This window comes from Drosophila busckii, chromosome X, assembly GCF_011750605.1.
Source record: "Drosophila busckii strain San Diego stock center, stock number 13000-0081.31 chromosome X, ASM1175060v1, whole genome shotgun sequence".
In the NCBI taxonomy this organism is placed as follows: Eukaryota; Metazoa; Arthropoda; class Insecta; order Diptera; family Drosophilidae; genus Drosophila; species Drosophila busckii.
The window spans coordinates 14,121,655-14,143,317 of record NC_046608.1 but is presented as its reverse complement, the minus strand read 5'-3'; the positions used below and the strand labels follow the sequence as shown (position 1 = coordinate 14,143,317).

At 40.7% G+C, this 21,663-nt stretch overlaps 4 protein-coding genes across 5 annotated transcripts; 2 read left to right on the top strand and 2 right to left on the bottom strand.

Moving 5' to 3' along the window:
* Window positions 1-2,905: 2,905 nt before the first annotated feature.
* Window positions 2,906-4,026, top strand: LOC108606797 (proteasome subunit beta type-6). Its single transcript, XM_017997257.1, has 2 exons — window positions 2,906-2,997; window positions 3,059-4,026. Exons 1-2 carry the CDS (start codon window positions 2,959-2,961, stop codon window positions 3,701-3,703), a joined length of 684 nt encoding a protein of 227 aa, XP_017852746.1. The 5' UTR covers window positions 2,906-2,958; the 3' UTR covers window positions 3,704-4,026.
* A 71-nt stretch (window positions 4,027-4,097) lies between these two features.
* On the bottom strand, window positions 4,098-9,184 carry LOC108606796. Its single transcript, XM_017997256.1, has 3 exons — window positions 8,173-9,184; window positions 4,496-5,185; window positions 4,098-4,432 (listed from the first exon to the last, which is right to left on the bottom strand). Exons 1-3 carry the CDS (start codon window positions 9,159-9,161, stop codon window positions 4,306-4,308), a joined length of 1,806 nt encoding a protein of 601 aa, XP_017852745.1. The 5' UTR covers window positions 9,162-9,184; the 3' UTR covers window positions 4,098-4,305.
* Window positions 9,185-9,285: 101 nt separating this feature from the next.
* Window positions 9,286-16,119, top strand: LOC108606798 (transforming growth factor beta-1-induced transcript 1 protein). 2 transcript variants are annotated; one of them, XM_017997260.1, is made up of 5 exons: window positions 9,286-9,372; window positions 9,891-9,967; window positions 13,938-14,162; window positions 15,415-15,648; window positions 15,763-16,119. In XM_017997260.1, exons 2-5 carry the CDS (start codon window positions 9,965-9,967, stop codon window positions 15,838-15,840), a joined length of 540 nt encoding a protein of 179 aa, XP_017852749.1. In that variant the 5' UTR covers window positions 9,286-9,372; window positions 9,891-9,964; the 3' UTR covers window positions 15,841-16,119. The 2 variants fall into 2 exon arrangements, with proteins under 2 accessions (XP_017852749.1, XP_017852748.1); XM_017997259.1 differs by lacking the exon at window positions 9,286-9,372 and having other exon boundaries at window positions 9,592-9,967.
* Window positions 16,120-17,926: 1,807 nt separating this feature from the next.
* Window positions 17,927-21,325, bottom strand: LOC108607091. Its single transcript, XM_017997716.1, has 3 exons — window positions 21,160-21,325; window positions 18,616-21,096; window positions 17,927-18,546 (listed from the first exon to the last, which is right to left on the bottom strand). Exons 1-3 carry the CDS (start codon window positions 21,208-21,210, stop codon window positions 18,526-18,528), a joined length of 2,553 nt encoding a protein of 850 aa, XP_017853205.1. The 5' UTR covers window positions 21,211-21,325; the 3' UTR covers window positions 17,927-18,525.
* Window positions 21,326-21,663: the final 338 nt, after the last annotated feature.

Here is a 21,663-nt window from a genome sequence, read left to right as displayed (position 1 = left end):
TAAACAAACATATTTTATATATATGATACGATATGATATGATCGGAAGATATAATACATATATATGAGGAACATGCACTACAACCGCAATAACAACCACAGAAAAGCACAGCCAGCTAAAGATTTAAAGATCGAAACAAACCAAAAAGAAAATACAACATTAATTAACATAAAATACAAACAAAAAAATATTGTAAAAATTTTACACTTTAGGAAAATCTCTAAATTTTAAGCTTTCGGTGTTTTTAAACAACATAAGTACTATAACAAAAAATGAAAATTAGTAAACGAAAAAAAAAACAAACATAACATACCAAAATTAAAATATATATTTCGATATTTAAAATTTAATTCGGAAGAAAGCAAAACTAAAATACGAAAAAAAATCTTTTAAGCAAAAATCTTGGTGTTTTAACATAAGGCGCATGAAAAAAAAAATAAAAACCACACTATTAAAAAAAAAAAAAAACAAAGCATAAACAATTACATAATGAACATGATAATTTAAGCAAAACCAGACGTAAACCAAAAACAAAAACCTCTTTCACTTTCGTGTCTTTGACTTAAAACCAAAAGCAAAACAAAAAAAAACAAAAAGAAAACAAACAAAAAAAATTTAAGCATATTTTTAAAATGTAATTTAGCACAAAATAAAAAAATGGCCCCCAAAAAGGAAAAACCCAAATACAATTTTTAAACTACCAAAATTATTGATGTGTATTTAATATAAATGAGAAAACAAAAAAGAAACTAACAAAGCAAAAAAAAAAAATCAAATGCAAATAATGTGTAACGAAATGAACATTTGGATTTGTTTATTGTTTTCACAGTTGAGTTTGAATTTGGTTTCAATCGTTTTACGAAACTTTTACAAAACTACGAAATGCAATGCCTGCCAAAGAATTAAATGTTTTTAAAAACAAAAAACAAAAAATCTTACAAATGTACTTATACATATATGCAACACAAATACCAAATACAAATACAAATACAAAGACGACAACAACAACAACAAGAGTTCAATAAAGCCGTTCCAAATACGAAACAAATACAAAGAAAAAATGAGAATAAAAAGAGAAATCAAACAGAAATATGAATTTCTTTAGAGATCATTTGCGTTCCCTTATACACAAAAGTTGAGCGAACCAAAAAGCTAAACAAAGTGCATAAAAGAATAATTAATTAAATGTAACGAAATTGCACAATTTTTTTGAAATTTACAACCCGAACACACATAGTAATACTAACGATGTGTTAGGCAAAAATTATTTATATTTAATTGATGTAATGAAAGAAATGTTTAATAATTTATTTTCGACGACAGCAACACAACAACATTTGTATGCATTACATTCACGAAAGAAGTAACAAAAATATAAAAGAATATATATATATGTAGTATATATATCAATAAATCTATATATATATATATATAATATATAATATATATATATATACCAACAAGTGTTCCATTTGACTTGAATCGCTTGAATCATTTGTCACGTGGGTGGGACCCTTGGGCCAATGTATCAATGTATCTCAGCTGAACTTATAATCACTGAAGGCTCCTCCATCTCCAATTGCTGGCAGCATCCCTTACTGCTGACGTCATTTGCGTTTCCAAAGCGTCAACTGCAGTAGACTTGAGCAGATTTACGTTAGCAGTGCAATTTAGTCGAGTCACACACCAAAAGCTGTCATCCTAAATGTATGCAATAGTTTTGAGCTACAAAGTCTCTGCGCCTGGTATTCGCAAGCACGCGAATGACGTCATCATTAGAGATGGCCACGGGCCCGGCACGGATTTATTTCAAAAAGGCACGAAAGCTTCCTTTCACATCCGTTATTTATTTTCCCTTATTCTCCCTGATAAAACAGAATCTTTTTTAACGGTAAAAAAAAGCCCATAAAATGGGCATGCTGTTTTAATTATTTTATTAATGCGGTGTCTATTTAATTAATTGGAAACGTGTTAAGAAATTCTTAATCCCTTCACGAATCTACCTACATGGTAGACTCTGGAACTTGAAATTTGGAACTAAAAGCGATTGTAACAATGAATACAATAAGAAATCCAATCGCTATTTACACTATATACAGTATTTAACTGGCGTTTTACTTACTTTCCTACAACATAGCCCAATTAACAATATAAGCCAGAAACACTAAATTCATTTTGAATGTTGCTCGCTTCAGTTTGTGGGTAGAAGAGATAAGTGCACCTGTTGGTGGAAGAGCAACAATTCGACTTGGACTCTATTTCATTTTCGAAGTGGCATTCCTAGCTTAATATTACATCGTTTAACGGTCGAGTTCTCCTCAGAAGTCCACCAATGCACTATTGGAAATATGACCACTATATTTTTATTTTATATTTTTTTAATTTCTGAGGATATTTTTTTGACGACAGTGGGCGTGGAACGCCTTTAGATTACTTAAAATTGGATTTACAATGCTTTCACAAAGTTTTTTCATTTAAAGCCTTTCCTTGAATATCTAATTCTGCAACACAAATCTTCATTTTCACATTTGAGGTTATGACCTAAAACCTTAAATATCTCGCTAAGTGGAGGCTTTTCTAACTATATCCGTTTAAGAGAGTATTAAATACTCTACAAAACAGAATGTATTTCATTGATGGACTGCTCTGGACTCATTTTGAGTTTCTATTTAAAAGTGAGACATAATGAGACATAATGCACTTTTGCAGTCTACATTGATGGTTAACCACGGAGCTCTGCGAGCGGCGAAAGAAGCGTTTGCAGCCCTCGCAGGTGATGACGCCGCGCCGTAATGCACGCCCGATAATTTATCGCCGCAGAGTTTGCATGGAATTATTTCAATTTGAGCTGCAAGTAAATAACAAAAAAATGAATAAGCAAAGTGCACAAGCTTTTATAATTCAAGTATATTTTACAGTGTATAGTGTGTGTCTTTTTAAGCTTAAATTTGATTTCAAATGCCACCCAAACACAATCTTGGTGTCGTAAATGATGGCGTAAGTGTGTCGCTTAAGTCGCATTTAAGGCTTATACTAAACTAAACTGCTTTTAAACTAGACCACCATCATAGCTGTAGAATTCGATGGAGGCGTTGTTATTGCTGCCGACTCGCGCACCAGCTGCCGCTCCTATGTGTGCAATCGTCTGGCGGACAAGCTGACGCGTCTGAGCGATTACATTTATTGCTGTCGCAGCGGCACCGCTAACCAGACCCAAACCATGGCGGATTTTGTCGCTCATCTGCTTAATGTGCAGGAGATTAGCATGGGCAAGCAGCCGCTGGTCTATGATGCCGCCTGTCAGTTTCGCGAGCTCATCTACAAGTATCGCTCGAGCTGTGTAGCCGGCATTATTGTTGCCGGCTGGGATGAGCGTCAGGGTGGCCAGGTGTATAGCATACCCGTTAGCGGCTTTTTATGCCGCGAGCCTTGTGCTCTGGGCGGCTCTGGGTCAACCTATCTGCAAGGCTTTGTTAGCTCGGAGCATCGCACTGGCATGAGCAAGCAGGATTGCATGCGCTTTGTGCTCAAGGCGGTGCGCATGGCTATTAAACATGATTGCCATTCCGGCGGCGTAGTGCGCATTGGTGTCATCACGAAGGATGGCATGCAGTCTCATGTCATACCCGAAAATGAGCTGCAGCAGTTCAGTTTTACCAATGAAATGTTATGGAACTTGGAGTTTGCCGCTGATAAGTCGTAAAATGAATTGCATAACCTACACATTTCACATTATCCTGGGAAAAGCAGAGCAGAGAGAAGCAAAGAATAATTTCAAAATTTGAAATTCACAATGGGTTTCGAAAAAATCTCGCTTATATTTTAATTAACTCTCCAATTGCTCACAAAATTTTGCAATTTCAGAGGCACTTTCGTGCTGATATTTTCAAATTGGCGACATCTATTGAAATTTTAGTCTTCCTTAATCGCAATCGAGAAATTCACCATAATACATTTAGGGTCGCTGATACTTTGAGTTACATAGTTATAGTTTAAGTTGTAGTTTGAAATTGTAAAATGAATAGTCTACTTGTCATTTAAATGTAGCTAAAACCGAAATGAATAATATAAAAGCTTGCAATAATAAATCGTAGATCTTCTTTTAATTCCTACCACAAACATTTAATGCACTAACAATTTGTTGAGAATGTCACAATGGATTTGATGACGCCAGACTAGGGCAGATAAGAAAGAATACAGCTTTGTGGGGGGGTCGGGGTCTGGGAGAGGGGATTGTACTAATCATTGGTTACTTTAAATTTGGGATAGCCAGAGCTAGATGGTGCGTTTTGAATAGATTTTCCGTTAGTCGGCCAGTCGATTGATCTGACGTGTCTCGTTGTCCACGAAATCCTTGAGATAATTAGCAATACTGCGATGAAGCTCGGCGTCTGCACTTTTGCTCAGCTCTGTGCTCAAATTGTTGGTAACGCTGCCAAGAGAGAGAGAGAGAGAGAGAGAGAGGTAGAGAACGCTTATTGGGCAGGATACTTACTTGGCTATTAGCTGCCAGGGCATGGGGCAGTTGCTGTTGTTGTAGAGACCGCTGCGTTGGCATTGCTGCTGGAACTGCTGGCGCTGCATCAGCAGGCTGCTCAGCTCCGCATGCGCCTCATTGTCTGGCGCAAAGGCAGGCGCACGTGGTGTTAGCTCATCATCCAGCTCCACTTCACCTTCCACATCACCAGCACCGTCAGTCTCTTCGGCTGCCGCCTCGAGTCGCAGATCTAGCTCCAGCTTAACTGGCGGTGGCAGCGGCGGCGGCGGCGGCGGTAGCGACAATTGCATTCGCGCGCATTTGGGTTTCTTGGACTTTCGGCGATAATGCAGCCGCTGCTTGGCCAGCTGATGTTGCTCGCGCCACTCGCCCACCTGCTGCTTCTGACGATCCAGCTCCTGCCGCTCAGCCATGGCCTGCTGGTGACGCGCCTGCTGCTCTGGTGTCTGGTAGCGCTGCAGCTCCGAGTCTATAAAGTCCAGCACATGCTTCTCATCCTGCAGCTGTTGCTCGAGGGTCTTGGACAACATATACTTGCCGCCAGCGCCGCGCAAGATCTTGACCTCCTTGTAGCGCAGATCATCGGGGCGCAGCTTGGAGTGCAGCTGTTGGCGCTCCTTCAAATAGCGATGACCTGCCCAGAACTGTTCGCTGTATGGTGAGTCGCCTGGCGTCAATGCCAACGGGCTGTAAGAGAGAGAAAGAAGGAAAGAGAAAGCGCGGAGAACATTAGTATTGACGCTAATAAATCAAACCTGTCAATGCTTTGCCATTTGCATGATTAACACTGGAGCTGGAGCTGGAGCTAATTGCATCAGCCCGGCACGCAGCTAACGTCATTCTGCTGCGAAAGCCAACGCCAAATCCCAAACCAAAGCATACAAAGCACAAAAGGCCAAAAGCTTTCAAAGCCTGAAAGTCACGGCTCAGTGTGTGTTGGTTAAGTTTCTATATGGGCCATGGACACGCAATATCTACCCCTCTCTTTCTCTTTCTCTTTCTCACTCTCTCTGTTCCAGGGCGTTCCATGCACGCATTGGACGAACGGAACCTCAAGGTCAATGTCAGAAATAACGCATACCCTACAAACTAAACTTAAGTCGAGAGCATTATATACTTTTGAAGGTGTTCGAAAATCTTATGAAACTTAAGCAAATCAAAGTTAAATTTTGAAATTTCCTTAAATATTGCTCTACATGCTCTAGGTGTTAAGTAATGATTAGTTTTCAATATTAAATAGATAATTCTTGAATTAAAGGTTAACTAATTATTAAATTACAATCGGCTTTCTATTCAATTTTGTTGAATTTTTTAATGTTTACGTTTACAAATATTTGAAAATAATATGGGATTATTAAGCATGATTATTAGTTAATGAAAATTGTTTTTTTATTTTTAATTAATTATTTTTGGTTTATTGAGTTATATTAAATTGAAACCTCAATTATTTTTCTATCAAACAAATATGTCTTATAATTTACCATTATACCATTCTTAAGTTTTCGAACAACATATAATATAAAGTTTATGAAACTTCGCTTCTCGAAGAACAATTTTTTAAAGAAAATGTTGTTCTAAATAATTTGAAACATTAAAAATAATTTATCGAAATAATTTTTAGAACATTTTAAATTATTTCAAAATTTGTAGATTATACGATACTATTTTTCAATTATCTGTACTCGTAATCGTTAGTATGCGACAATACATTTAACTGGCCATTATATAATCGCCATAATTATTTTTCTAGCACTTAATTTATTAGGAATGGTAATTGAAATTTAACAGCTATGGCTCTATAGGCAAATTATAGTCTCTACTTTGGGCTCCATTATATTATCTAGTATGACACAATCAAGCCGAAAATAAAGGAATTGCCACAGCAAGCTGCTTCCCCCTTGTGTGTGGAGTTCATTAATAAAAAAAAATTGGTATAGTATATATAACGCCGGCTGTTTGGAGCGATGAGGCAAGGTACTAAATGGCAGCGTGCAAATTTATTGATCAAACAAGCCTTAACTACAAAGGTAAATCACTTATCTCTCTCTCTCTTTCTATCTCTAGCTCGTGCTCTTTTTTAGTTTCGCGCTAAGTTTAGCCAAAGGGCAGATTGTGGGCAGTGTTGTTGTCAACTAATTGAAATGATCATGCTTAGTACGAATGTGCAAGGCGAGAGAGCTTTTTCAATTTGCAAAGTTTTTTATCTCAGTACTAATAAAACGTTAAACTGCATAGCGTAGCTAGGGAGTGGGCATAGATCCCAGGGGTGCATTACAGTCGCGCGATTACGTTGGAGACAAGAGTTTGCAAAATATCTAAAAGCTTTCGTCCAAATTCTATTTACTTTATTACTTGTTATTATTGTTACTAATATATATTTTTATTTTGTTATCTTTTAATTGAAATATGAATGAAGTTGTAGATAAATCGAACTGTCCCTAGCCTTGTCCGACAAGGTACCTGAAGAGTTATCTTTGTACTTATCGCTGAAAATTAGAAACATACAAAAAGTTTGCAAGACACAGATAACGCAGACAGAAGTTAACCACGCTGAGTATAAAAACTATTATGGCATATAAATAGTTTTGATTGGTGCATATAAAATAATAGTGTGGAAAGTCAGACCCAGTCGACATTGAAAGACCCAGTACAAAATCTAACCCGCGATCCAAATCGAACCAAATGTTGAATGAGAGAGGAAATATTAAAATATTAATATTAAATCCTGTGTTTATTATCCGATCATATATAAGCGACATATATAAGTACGACTCTTCATGATTTTGGGGCAGATATCAAAATTATAAAATAAGTTCGTACGCCCCAACGTACCAAGTTTGGTGCCTCTAGCTTTTATAGTTGCTGAAATCTAGGCATTCATACAGACAGACAAGCTTGGCTATATCGACTCAACACGTCACCACTGATGATATGGGGTCTGTCGCGCCTCCTTCTGGATGCTACAAATCTCATTTGACTGACTTATAAAACTGTCTGTACATTTTTGTGTACCGGGTCTAATAATTGTTGAGAGCAAAGCTTATAAATATAGCAACCAGCATTGAACTAGTTGTTGTAGAGCAAATTACAAGAAGATGTGTCACTTTTAACGCTTGCCTTTGATAAACAGGTGACCAAATTAAACGATTGCGCTCGCCCAGCCCTGCCCACACACATACATGCATACGTGACTGTATGTGTGTGTGTGTGTGTTTGCATATGCCAACATTTGGTAGTAAATACTTCTAATCGTAACCAAACGGGCAGCAAACAAAAAAAAAATAAAACTAACACGGCAGCAGAAGCAACAACAACAATAACCATATGCATATTATTTTTTCTTATTGTTGTTGTTTATATTCATTTGCAAAATGCGAGCGAACTTTTTTGGGTGAGTAACTCCCAAGGCAGCAGCAGTAGCGACGAATGGCGTCAGCGTTGGCCGCATATGAATATGAGAGCGAGGGCGAGAGAGTGAGAGTGCACGCTAGCGTTAACTGGAAGAGAGTTGTGTGTGTGTGTGTGTGTGTGTGATGGTGAGAGCGTCGACGATGACATCATTTGAATTCAAACTGACTTCGCTGCCAACGCAAGCGGCGGCAGCGGCAGCAAGCAAAACAATAACAAAGCGGAGAGAAGAGAAGAGAGCGTGCGTGCGTGCGTTTGGTACTTACAGCATCTGGAGAGTGAGGCGCATGGTACTCCTCGATCGATCGCCGTCATCATCGCCATCGCTCTCACGCAATATCTTCACGATTTCCTTGTCCTGCTGCTGCTCAGCACGTGACATCAGCTGCAGCAGCGCGTCGCGCTGCTCCGGAGCCAGCAACTGTGGATTCTGTGTTAACGGCACCCAGGCCTGCTCTAATACATCAGCTGTTGCTATAGTCGTCGTCGTCGTCGTCGTCGTCGTCTTTGCTACTGCTGTCGCTGCCGGCTCTGCATGCAGCGCTTTGCTGCGTCGCTGCGACTCTGCATAGCTAATCAGCTCACCCGTGCGCACGTCCAGCACTTGCAAATGTTCAAAGTCGCCTGAGCCGGCGTCGGTGCCAGCGGCAGTAGCTGCCACCTGACTTGTCCAGCGACGTGCGCTACCCTGCGGCGTGCCCTTGGGCACTGGTGGCGGATGCTCCATTTGACGTCGCACCAGATTGGCTGGCGCTGGCTTACGTCGTCGCAGTGCCGCTGTGCCTGGCGCTGACCTGGCAGATACATCGCTGCCGCGCTCTATGCGCGTCAGCAGCAGCTCCAGCTGCTCATGCGCCGCTGCCATGGCGGTCTCCTGCTTGCGACGCACACTGCGACTGACAGTGGAAACTGCACTGGCATGGGTAGCGACTGGGCCAGTGGGAGGAGCTAGTGGCGCTGGGGCTGACATGGGACAGCTGCGTCCGAAGGCCACGCGTGACGTCAGCGCAGTTGGCGCACGCAGCTGCTGGCGTGGCTGCTGCTGCGACTCTCTGGCGGAGACGCAGCGCTTGTTTGCCGGCAGCACGGCAACAGCTACGAGTGGCTTAGCCGGAGTCTTCTGTTGTCTGCTTCCCAAATTACTGCGCCCAGACTGCCGTTGTTGTTGTTGCTGCTGCTGCTGCTGCTGCTGTGTTGTGGCGTTTGTTGCATGACTGCGACGCCTACGCGCCTCTGCCAGCGGCTTGGCGTTCATGTTGCTATGACAGCGTTGACTGTGACGTCGGCGTCGCTGCTTTGACGCGCTTACTTTCAAACTAGCGGCGACGGCGGCGGCGTTTGCTGCGTTTGCTGGCGCTTTGTTATTCAGTTTCTTGTTGGACGCTCGCCGGCTCGGTTCGTTTACAGTTAGCTTATTGGCTTATTCGCTGCTGCTTTCTTTCTTTGGCGCGCGCCTCACTAGTCTTGTTAGTTTAGTTCACAACTGAAATTTGTAGGAGCAAACGAAGCTAAAAGAATTGTAACAATTTATTTGATATTCAATGCTTAAAATTGTTGCCGCTTTTGCTGTTTGCTGAGCCTCTGTTTCTTTCGTAAATATATATGCACATATATTTTATATATGTATATGTATATATTTGTATACTTGGCTGTCAACAGTTTTGTCTGCTAGTTTGACATTGACTTTTGAGTTGCCGCCGCCTCGCTCGTTACAAACTGCTGACAAGGCTTGAACTTTTTCCACAAATTCGCCAAGGCACAGTGCAGCCGAACATGTCAAGACTTGCTGCACTTGCTTTCAGTTTGTTAACAAATTCATCATAGCTTGGCCTAAATGTGTTGGCTTTGGCTTGATCCAATTATCATCTGAATGGCTCAGCTCAGTTCTCAGTTCTCAGTGTTTACAGTCAATAACCTGTCTAAATTTTGTCAATTTTTTTTATTGTATTCTTTCATTTTTTTTTTTGATGTGCTAACACAAAAGTTCTCCAACAACAACCATCAAGAACAACAACAACAACAGCAGCAGCATAAACAAATTGCCGCAGCATAAACAAAATGGTAAGCTGTTCATTCATTTCATAAATGGCACTAGTTGAATCGCTACGAGCCGTCTAGTCGTCACTAGTGTGCGCGTACGTAGGAGGATGCTGCCAAAAACAGGTTGCTGCGCACAAATTGCGTATACGCCGCATTGTCCAGGCCAAAGCGTCGCGTCATGTGTGCAAGATTCATAGCTCAAGTGTGTGCGTGGAATTTTCGAGTGATAACTACTGCTAAAAAACAAACAGCCCCAGCACCAACACCAAGTGTCATTATTTTTTATTTCTACTACTGCTGCCTACCCAAAAAACAAAAAGCAAACTCATACAAAAGCCACACTGCTTATGGCCTAGCTTGCCTTATTAGTATTTATGTTAATTACCATACTAAAAACACACACACACACACACACACACGAGCAAACAAGACAAAAGTCAAGCAAATAGTTTAAAAAGCCAGCCACTGCTAAAAGTATTTCTAAAGTAACCAAAAAGACACCTCCAGTCTCTGCCCCTCTCCCTCTCTCTCTCTCGCTCTCTCTCTCTATTTAAGAGTGGGCGTCTATGAAACTTTCCAAAATATCAGCAGCAGCAGCAGCGACAACAACTGCAACTGTAGCGCAAGTGTTGACACTTGAGCTGGAGTCGGATTGCCCACGTTTTCCCACTGGCGAAAGCAAAAGTGTCTGGCTGCCAGGCTGTCTAACAACTTGTGCTTATATAAAGACATGTATCTACCCAGCCAGCGGCTTATCCAGATCGATTGATGATCACACTCAATCGATTTCTTGTCTCTGCTCTGACATCATTTGTAGCCACCAAAGCAGCGATTCGAACATGATTCAGCTCAAGAGCTTCAAATGTTGGATTCTTAAGTAATTCATTTAATTTATGAGGAATTTATGCCTCAACAATTGCTATTTTCCCATAGTGTGTAACCGGCTCAACACTTTTCTTTTTCTCTGTGGCAAAGTGCAAATTGCGTATACGCAGCATCGGCCAAACATACGCGCGCTATCTGTTGATTGACAGCTCTGATTGATGGCCACTAAGCAATAACAACAACAGATTCTCTTAATTTCCACCCACACACACACACTCGCACTCGCACTCGCTGATTCATGCCTGCAACATTTTAATTATTTTTACAATTAATGTTTTGTTTTGCATTGATGTCTCAACTTTTCAAAAGAATATTTGTGCTCGCAACTGTTTTTCAGTTTCAGTTTTATGAGCTTGTTGTACTTTTTTTTTATTGCAACTCTGGCGGCACTTTGATTATTGCAATTAACTGATAAGCAAATTGTAATGCACAAATGAATTGTTAACAACAGTTAAATGACAAATATTTGCATGCATTTGCGTTGAATAATGCTGGCAGCGCAGCAGCAGAGCCGCTGACGCAGAGCCACTTGGCAAATCCCCCAAAGTTCAAATTGCATTTAGTACACAGACATAATATGTTAAGAATTACATTCTATATTCGTTTAACGATGGGAATAAATCTAAATGTTGCTCATTTACTAGCAGATTGACATGTCTCCAAGAATTTTATTTCGCGATAAAAGCATTTTAAGCTCTCAAGTGTCTCATTAACTCAAAAATCGTGTTTTTCGACTTTTGATACTCTTCTAATAATGGCGCGATATATTTATTCTATGACTGCTTTTTTATAAAAAACATTTAAGAACTCACTTGTTCGGCATTCAACTCAATAAATTAATAACGAATTACTTCTTACTTACAATAGAATTAATAATTATATTGTTTAGATGAATGCGAATTAGGCTAATAGGAATTCTATACAAGAAATCTGTGTACTGGAAACATTTTTGATTGCAAAACTAACTTAATTATTTTACCCTTCAATTTTCATTCAAAGCCAGAGTATCAATTTCATTAAAAACTAAAATGGAAATTGGCATTATAAACAAAAATAATGCGAGCAATCAGAGGAAAAGAGATTTTGAAAAGATTAATAGATTACTGGTTATTTTTGAAATTTAAATAATGTATAAATTTTTATTTGAATTTAAATCATAAAACTTATTTATTTTTCAATTTAGACATAAGCAACTTTTTCTACTTTATAGAAAACTTTATTGAAATTATTCGTCTTCTTCAAATTAGTTGCCCACATAAATAGATTGCTTACTGTATCAAGTAATAGTAATTACATATAAATCGCTGCATTTGCCAAAATATTATGTTTCATAGAGCCAGAGAGAGAGAGAGAGAGAGAGAGAGAGAGAGAGGGGGAGCACTAGTACTTATTGTCTCTTCGAAGCTGCAATCTGTTTAGTTTATTGAAATGTTTGCTCGGCCTAGGGCACACTTTTGCACTTCAGTGTGCTCTCGCTCACTCCCCCGTTGCTCCCCCGTTGGTTGCACGCTCCCAATTCCGTGCTCGCTTCTATTCCCGGTAGCTGTTGATTAACGCGCGTTGCTTAATTTAATTCTAACTCTAGCGATGATCTAAGTGAGAGCGAACGTCTTCGTTTTATGCAATCGCATGTTGTTGTTATTATTGGTGTTGTTGTCGTATTCGTTGCTTATTTAAAGTGTGCGCCAGATGTAGCAACAACAACAACAACAAAAGTAGCCGCAGCAATTGCTTGCCGAAAAATTAATGTGCGTTTAATTTGAGCAAATTAAATTTGAGAACGACCTCACACAAAATACACACACACATACATATAAATATATATATATATGCATATGTATGTATGTGTATTTCTATGTAAATAGAGCAGGCAGCAGCAGTAAGCGTGCAAATTGGCAAAAGTTTACGATCTGCAGCAATATTACTTTTTTATGAGCAGCGTTTTCCATTCGAATTTGGCTCGGCTCGCAAAATTCATTGCCTAATGTCATTATCAATGCAATTCACACCTGCGGCCAACTCCTTTGGCTATTGTTGCCCACTCGGACAACCAACCACCCACCCACCCAACTGCTGTGGATGGCACGCAAAGTTGGCAAGGTCAATCGATCATAGTTTTGGCTCAACAATCTAATGTTCTATACGTGTTAACAACTGTAGCTTATCGTCTGCCAATCGAACGATTTGCCAGTTATTTATTGCCGACAGTTTGGATGCAACATGCCACATTCGCTTCAAGTGCAACATCAATAACAACAACCTTGTAATCTAAATTATCTTAATGATTTCTGAGTTATTTATAGTGTCGAAGCTGCGAGTTCAGAATTACAATTAACAATGTAATACAAAATTTAAATTGAAGTTTAGACGAATATTCAAACATCTTAAGCTTTTGAAATATTCAGCTGCACTTCTTAAAATATAATATGAATATAATACAAATATATAATATAAATTACTATATTGTAGTAAAAAATTGTTTTTTAGATTTAAAATATCTACCAGTTTTTTGTGGGCTGCCACAGAATTAACCACTAATCAGCTTAGAGCGATGTATATTTTCCGATATTTCTTGTGCTTAATATTCCCACCAATATTATCTCTCTAATATTGTCTCCTAAAATTTGTCTGCCCTACTATATTTTTTGATTGGAAGCTATCGAGCTGCCCTCGCACTCGCGCATTACTAACATATATATAATCTGCAATTTAAGCGATTTAATGTTCATAATTTTTCATGATTTAATATGTACACATGGACAATAATAAACGCAAATAAAACATCTACATATGTATACGAGTATATAAAAATAAAAATATTATTTATTTTGGCATTTGCTTATTGTTAGATTTCTAAGCAGAACTCAGCGAATGTTGTTTTTTAAACTTATTTTTTATGCCATAATTTGCTTTAATAATTATTTTATGAGCGTTATAAACATTTATAAACTAGCATTTTGTCATGGCAACGCAGTTGCTCATTCACTTGATTAATCACTTCAATGAATTGATTCAACGCCTCCGCCTGGACGTGATTGTCATAGAAATTGTGTGAACCCTTTTGTTATTATCTCTCCCTACCTCCCTCTCTCTCTCTCTCCCGCAGTCGGAACCAGCAGCGGTCTGCTACAAGTGCAATGAGGTCATCAAGCAACGCATCATCACGGCCTTGGGCAAGACCTGGCACCCGGAGCACTTTGCCTGCAAGGACTGCCTCCGCCCCATTGCCGAGTCCACCTTCAACATACAAAACGGCGAGCCCGTCTGCTCCGATTGCTTTGTGAGGAACTACTCGGGCACCTGCTTTGGCTGCAAGCAACCCATAATAGAGGTAGGTCCCCAAAATATCTATATATGTATGTATCTGTATATGTTTACCTATGTCTATGTACCTATACATATATGTGACTGAGTCCCAGCCTAGCGCGTATCTTTACCATTTCCGTTAGATTTCGCTTTGGTCACGCTCCATTGCATATTGCCTAAGTTCAAGTCCAAAACGAGCATGCCCCATGCTCATCCAAGTCAAGTCCCAGTCGTCTGTTTGTCATAAACATTGACGCTTTACGATTATTGTCGGCCGGGCCATGTAATTAATATTGTCAACATTTTATTTTATCTGCTGTATAAAGTGTGTAATGCATAGAATACTGAATGCATATAGACAACTGCATATGCACATACTGGTAGTACTACAAGTATATATATATCTATATGCATTATTTATCAGCATTTACTGTTGCCATTAATATTCATATTTACATTGTGATTCAACTACGTACGGATACTTGATGAAAATATGTTTAGCCTAAGCGCTGCTCTCTAGATTTTTATACACTTTGGCATATTCATTATAAAAAATGGAAGAGGGTATTATGAAGCTGTGCAAATGCAATGTAACAGGAAGACAGACCCCACAAAGTATATATATTCTTGATCAGCAAGACATGTCCGTCTCTCCGTCCGTCCGTCCGTCTGCATGAATGCGTGTTTCTCAGCAACTTTAAGAGCTAGAGCAACTAGACTTGCTATGTAGGTGCTTCTATACCCGGGACATATCGCTTTTATTTTATTTTTTTTATTTCCTTTTATTTGTGTTTATTTCCACAATATTAAGCAGTTAAAATATATTTAATAATCTGAAATAAATCACAAATACGCTTTGTCATATTTTCCGAAATTTCAGAACAATCGGATAAATAACTTAGAAATTATTCACGTTCTAATTTTCAATATAGACAGCGGGGTGGGATTTTGCTGACGCGCCATAAAAACGTCGCTGCTATGCTCTAGACAAAGTGTATATACAAGTTGGTTTCGCCCAACTTAAATTTGTCGACTTGTTGTTTGTCAAGTATCAATGTCATGTCAGTGTTCAATTAATTCTTTCCTCACAACTTAATTAAGTTATATATTAACTTTAATTTACGTCCACAATAAAACATTTGATCGGCCCCTGGAGAAAAGTAAAGCTGCTCAATAAATATTAATAAATATAAAATATGAAGAGCATAATGTTGTTGCCTAATCAATTAAACAATTCATTCTACAACTTTCCATTCTACTTGCGTATCCCTTTTTAGCGCACTATTAAGGCCATGGAGCAGTCATGGCACGAGGAATGCTTTGTGTGCGCCGGTCCATGCAAGAAGCCGCTGGTGGGCACCTCGTTCTATGAGCGGGACGGACTGCCCTATTGCCGCATCGACTACGAACAGCTGTTTGCGGCGCGCTGCGCAGGCTGCGCTCAGCCGATAACGGAGAATGCGATTGTTGCGCTTAATGCCAAATGGCATCGAGATTGCTTTAAGTGCAAGGTGAGTGCCATTGGAATATATACAAATATATATATATATACACATATGTATATGTACATACATACATACATTATATGTGAAATATATAAATACATTTGCTTTATTTGTTTACAGAGGTGCACTGCAGCTATAACTTCTAGTTCATTCGCTGTGGAGGATAATCAGCCGCTGTGCCCAGCCTGCTCCGGTTAGGCAACTACTCCACACACACACACACATACACACACAAACATACATATATATACATATATTTAAAATAATTACATATGTTATACATACATATTGTTGAACAAATGTTGAATATCTAACCAATTTAATAATAGCATAACTATCTATCTCTCTTTCGCACACACACACACACACACGGCCTGCTGTCATGCCTAACTCCTCCACACACACGAAATTATAAAGATCTATTTAAAAACAATGCTTGTTTAATGACTTTAATACACAATAAATGCATTAAATTCTAAATGTAATAAATAAAAGCTATTTACATACATACACATATGTATGTATGCATCTACATATGTATGTTGTGTACACCGTGGAGGGGGATGAATTAAATATGGGTCAAAATACTGGGAACGAGGACAGCATCGCAGGCTTAGCTTAGCCAAGGCTGCCAGACTTGAATCTTTTAAAGCCAGAAAGGCTAAAGCTAGAAGTGGCAGCCTAGCAACAGTTGTTGCTTTTGCAATTGAAATTTAAATTTTAAATTCAAATTTTCAATTTAAATTGCCGTAGAAATAGAATGTGGCTCGAAATATCGATCATACATACATAAATAATAATAATCATATATTCATATTCATGTATGTACTCATTGAAAGACTTAGACAGTTAACAGAGTAGCATAACGAGCATAACATAACATTAACATAGATAATCGAAATTATCAGCAAGTGCACTCAATTCGATATTCGAAATTCGGCTGCTCATTTGTCGCGTTCTGCAGTCTCGTTCCTTTAACGAAATCCTCAATGAGCTGCGAAAACAGCTGTTCCAATTGCATTGATAATAACAATTGCTTCTGTTCAAAATAATTATCCAGTTTCTAGCAGATTACCTCCTCACCCTTCTGCACGGGTTCAGTTCCCTTTTTAAAATTGGGTTCGAAAAGCTCCCAATACGTCCACATGTGGACAGTTGGATTTGAAATAAATTTATCCTAGCTTGTTCGACTAGCTGTTGGCGTTGGAGCAATAATCGCTTTAGAATCAGGCGGAGGAACAGCTAAATGGACTTGCACAGCGCCGAACACTGCAGGGGGCTTTAAGAATCGCTTGGAAGTCATGATCTCACCCAGTCTGATCAATTTGCTTTTGACGACATTAAAGCAATTGATGCAAATGCCAGCAATAGTTTTGCCATAGGCCAGCCCCCGAAAACTCAACACCTAAATGCCTTCCCGAAAGTTGAGAAGGAAGCAGCGTTAGCCGCTACTTGATCTGTTCACAAATCTTCGCCATGCTCAAAACTATTCTGGACGAGACGCAGAACATTATCTTAAGCTCTGTTGAGCATTTTATAACATTAGTATATATAACATATATAATATGAATTAATAGCATTATATCCATTTATTAAAAATCTGTGAAACTAATTAGCCACCATTAGCAAACATTGAATGCAAATAAGAACGAAATTAATTTTAATGAAAAAGTTATTTGAATCGGGGCTCATATGCGGCAGGTAGGTAAGATATGTAAATGATTTCTAAATTGAAGCATACTAGCAACCTCCACTCGGAATTAAGTGAAGAAGCAACATGGGCTTCATCCACTCTCTTATCACGTTGGGTTTTCGCTCACTTTAGGTCTTGCTCAAATCGAGTTTCGGACATTAATTTTATTTATGTTCACTCAGTATTTTGCCGGTGCAATTTTATTTCACTTGATTTACTCCGAGTGCAGCATAAACACAAGACAAGATACAACTGAAATTGAATTGAAGTAATTCTTATTTTCTTGCTCACGAAGTGTATTTCTGGCAGAATATTGCTGTCATGGCAAATTGAAGTTGTAAAATCAGATCTACTGAGAAAATACATAAATCAGCAGCACGTGGATGGGAAAAAATAATGTCCTAAATTCGACCTCTTAAAGGCGAAGCTTGGACTTTAGAAGCGCCTACGATATCGTTACATGGGTGAAAGACCAATCAGAGAACTCCCCTCTCTTTACAATTTTTGATTATGAATAATCTGTTGAATAATATCCAAAGCATAATAATAACAATACTGTATAGAACATTAATCTTAAATTTAGTCTTTAATTCAAGCTGCACCAATTTGAGCTGCTGCTCCATTGAAGTGTGAAGTGAGCCTCCGAAATGTTTCTATTGCACACTCTCCGGTTGGGGTCGATGACACGAGAAATATAGAATCTCTCTCAATTGGTGGACGAGGCGCGCTGTCTCGCTCATTTCAGTGTAAACCGATCTATGAAGTGAAGATAGTGTTAAGTGATAGGCGCATGCAGTTATTTTTTTATTAGCAATTAATGGATTTATTCAGGCATCATGGGACTCGCTGTTTCTACTTTCGTACTTCGTACTTTTCGTCTATCATCTGCATACAAATATTATTATATATTGTATGTATATTTATTTGTATTTGTTTGTGGATGCCCCAATGAACACTGAAACAATCATCTTATTATGTGCGTACGTATACGGACACACATGCATATGCTGCAGCATAATAAGGAACTCATTAATTTGGCATGCCGAAACTGGTCAGGATATATATGTATATGTATGTGTATATGTATATGTATATGGCGTTCAGGGCGTTTTGTCTGATTGTCTGAACTTTCATTCATTCCTTGCTTTATTCCTTCCATGCTCGAGTTGTGTCTGACTGCGAGAGCTAGTCTACTCCTCGTTGAGCTTAGACTGCGAAAGACAAGAGTTGAGTTTTTCTGATTAGGAACTAATATTTAGTAACTGACTTAAGGTACACACCTTTTTGTCGAGCATATTGCCCAATGAGCGCAGCAGCGGGTCCAGCACCTCGCGCATCTGCGATTTGGTCACATGCTGCATTGCCTCTAACAGATTCTGATGCAACTGTCGGCTCTTACGTCCTGGCTGACGCAACAGCGCCAATATGGTGGTCAACTGTTCACGCTGCTCCTCGCTCTCCTCGGCGGCGGGCTCGGGCTCGCTGCTCGGCTCGCCACGATACTCGGGACACTTGATGCACTCAATATGCGTGGGCACCTCCACGGGCGTTTCCATCTGTAGCTCCGACGCCTGATCCAGCACTAAGCTAGGCAAAGTCTGTGCCGCATTAGCCGGTATTGGGCACTTGTGCTTGCGCACCCAGCCCGTACGCTGACGACGCTTATCAACGCGCTCCTTGGGCACCAAACGCGGCTCATAGATCTTTAAATCATTGAGACACATCTTGAGATCATAGCGCTCATGCTTGCTCGGCCCAGGCACAGTTCCGTGGGTGCGCTTCTGCAAGCGGCGATAGTTTTGCTGCGCCAGCTGAAAGCGCTCCTGCTGCATGTCCTCGATAAAGGTAAGAAAGCTGGTGCAGCGCTGCTGCAGGCACTCCACCACCGGGTCCTGCCGATCCAGCACACCCTTCTCCAGGCACACATTCGTCAGCGCATACATCATTTCAATCAACGCGCTCAGCTTCTGCGGCACCTTGTCCAGCAGGAAGTAACGCAGCTGCCGCTGATAGCGGCCAATGGAGTGGCGGATGAGCATGTAGACGCAGACCACACGCTGGCAGGCCTCATTGGAGTTGGCGCTATTGAAGGTGTCCATTGGCGTGTTGCGTATGTCCTCAATCATGCCCCGCAGCGGGTACAGAAAATTGCGCGAGAAGCGCACACAGAACTCAAAGGCGTTGCGCTCACGTCGCTGCTGCTCCTGGCCGCTGCACGCGGGCACCTGCAGCTGCAAGAGACTAGCCTGCAGTCGATCCAGCGCGCTTATGATCCGCTCCTGCGTGCACGAGATTTTGTTATAAATGGTTAGCTTCTCGTACTTCAAGTTCTCCAGCGATTTGGTGCAGATGAGCGTGCGAGGACGACGTCGACGGTTGGACTGCGACGCCACTGCCGTTGGTGGTGGCGATGGTGTTCGCGTCAATTGATCTCTTTCTACGCCCGCGGGCTCACGCGCTTGTTGCTGTTGCTGTTGCTGTGGCTGTGGCTTTGCCTTAGGCTTAGGCTTCGGCGCCGGAATTGGCTTGCGTCGCTTGATTTGCTGCTCGGTATGTGGTGTTGCTGCTCTAGGCGGCGAGGGAATCGCTGCGATCGTATTGGCTTCTGGCTCGGACACCTGCGATGTGTATTGCATGGGCTGCATACTAATCCAATAGGGCGGTGAATCTGCGCCCATAAATTGCGGCGGAGGTTTGCGGAGCGGCTGTCGCTCCACGACGTCCACATCGTTATCGCCATCGGCGCCACTGTTGTTGTGGCAATACGGACGACGCGGCTCAATGTAACGCAGGTAAGTGGGACGCTGCGCATACTCATGCTCCAGATCGCTGTCCTCCACAAAAAAAGGATCAATGGGCTCGGGCTCCTGGCTGCCATGCTGGCGCATAAACAAACATGCCGCTGAGGGCGTGGGATTGAGCGCTTCACACAGATTAACGTGTATCAGCTGTGGCGTCATGGGCGATGGTATAATGTCAGCCCACTGAGCCAGCGGCTGTGGACAATCCTCATAGGATACATGCTTAGCACGTATTGCTTTGCGCGCTGTTTCGGGCTTGCTCTTAGCTTTGGCTTGCTTTGGCGGCGGCTGTACTAACTGCTTTGGCGGCTGCACTGGCTGCTTGGGCTGCTTAGACTGCTGGCTCGGCTTGGGTTTGGGCTTGGGCTCTGGCTTGCGGGTGAGTTCCTGCGGCATTTTCAAATCGGACAGGGGTGCGCCCATTAGGCGCAGCTCATTGCATACCTCACGATGCAGTCCCTCAATGTGCGAGGCATAGCCATCTGGATACATAAGCTGATTGTATTCGGTTTGATATTGCTGCTGTTGCTGGAGCTGTTGCAGCTGCTGCTGTTGCACCAGCAGCTGTTGCTGCAGGACATGTTGCTGCTGCTTTTGCTCGCGTTTCGTCAAGCCACGCCGCTGCTTGCGCTTCCTTTTGCCACCTACTGCTCCACCCTCTGTAACCGTTCTATCGAGGTCCGCACCACCGCACAGACGCTCTGTGCTGTGGCCGCTGACGCTAGGACTGCCCAATTGATTGGCATCCAACGGTGTGGCCTCCAGCGACACTTGAGTCTCCACATCGCGATCCCGTGAAGTAACCATTCCCATTACATCGTTGCCGGTGTTACGTATTTTACAAAATCTGGGCTTTAAGGACTTGGCCGGCTCACGATCTTTTTTGCCTTCATTACGCTCTGCGGCGCGAGCATCGTTGTAACGCCTCACGGCATTCTTAATAGAGTCCGGATTGGTAAACTACAAGCACAAGCACTATATCAACTATATGTATGTACATACATATGTGTGTCTTGGACTCACCTGGAACTCGTGCGCGTAGGACTGACCGTACAAATCATGAATCTTCAACATTTCGCCAAGTAACTATGACTGCTGCTTGAGGCTCGCGGGATGCTGTCGAGAGAAAATTGAAAATTCTCAGTTTGTGTAATTTTTTATGTTGAAATAAAGCCAGATTAAATTTTGTTGTTTTTTTTTTTACTTTTGTGCCCTTTTTTGGCTTGTTTCCGAAAAAAATAAACATATATATGACGTGTTACTTTGATTCCGTTTCCTGAGCATTTTATTTTTCCTTGACACCGAGCTGGTCCTAATTACACTTCTGTACTATTTCGTTGATGGTTTTGCTTAAATATTGTACTTCTTGTGGCACTTGTTGCTTATACATAAATATAATGAGCCATTTAATAATCGAGCGATACTACCGACTACTGTTATCGAAACAATCTATGATTGCCCTCCCGCCACAAACTTTCGATTGATATTCATTATTTTAAAACGGCTATTGAAATTATTTTATATTCA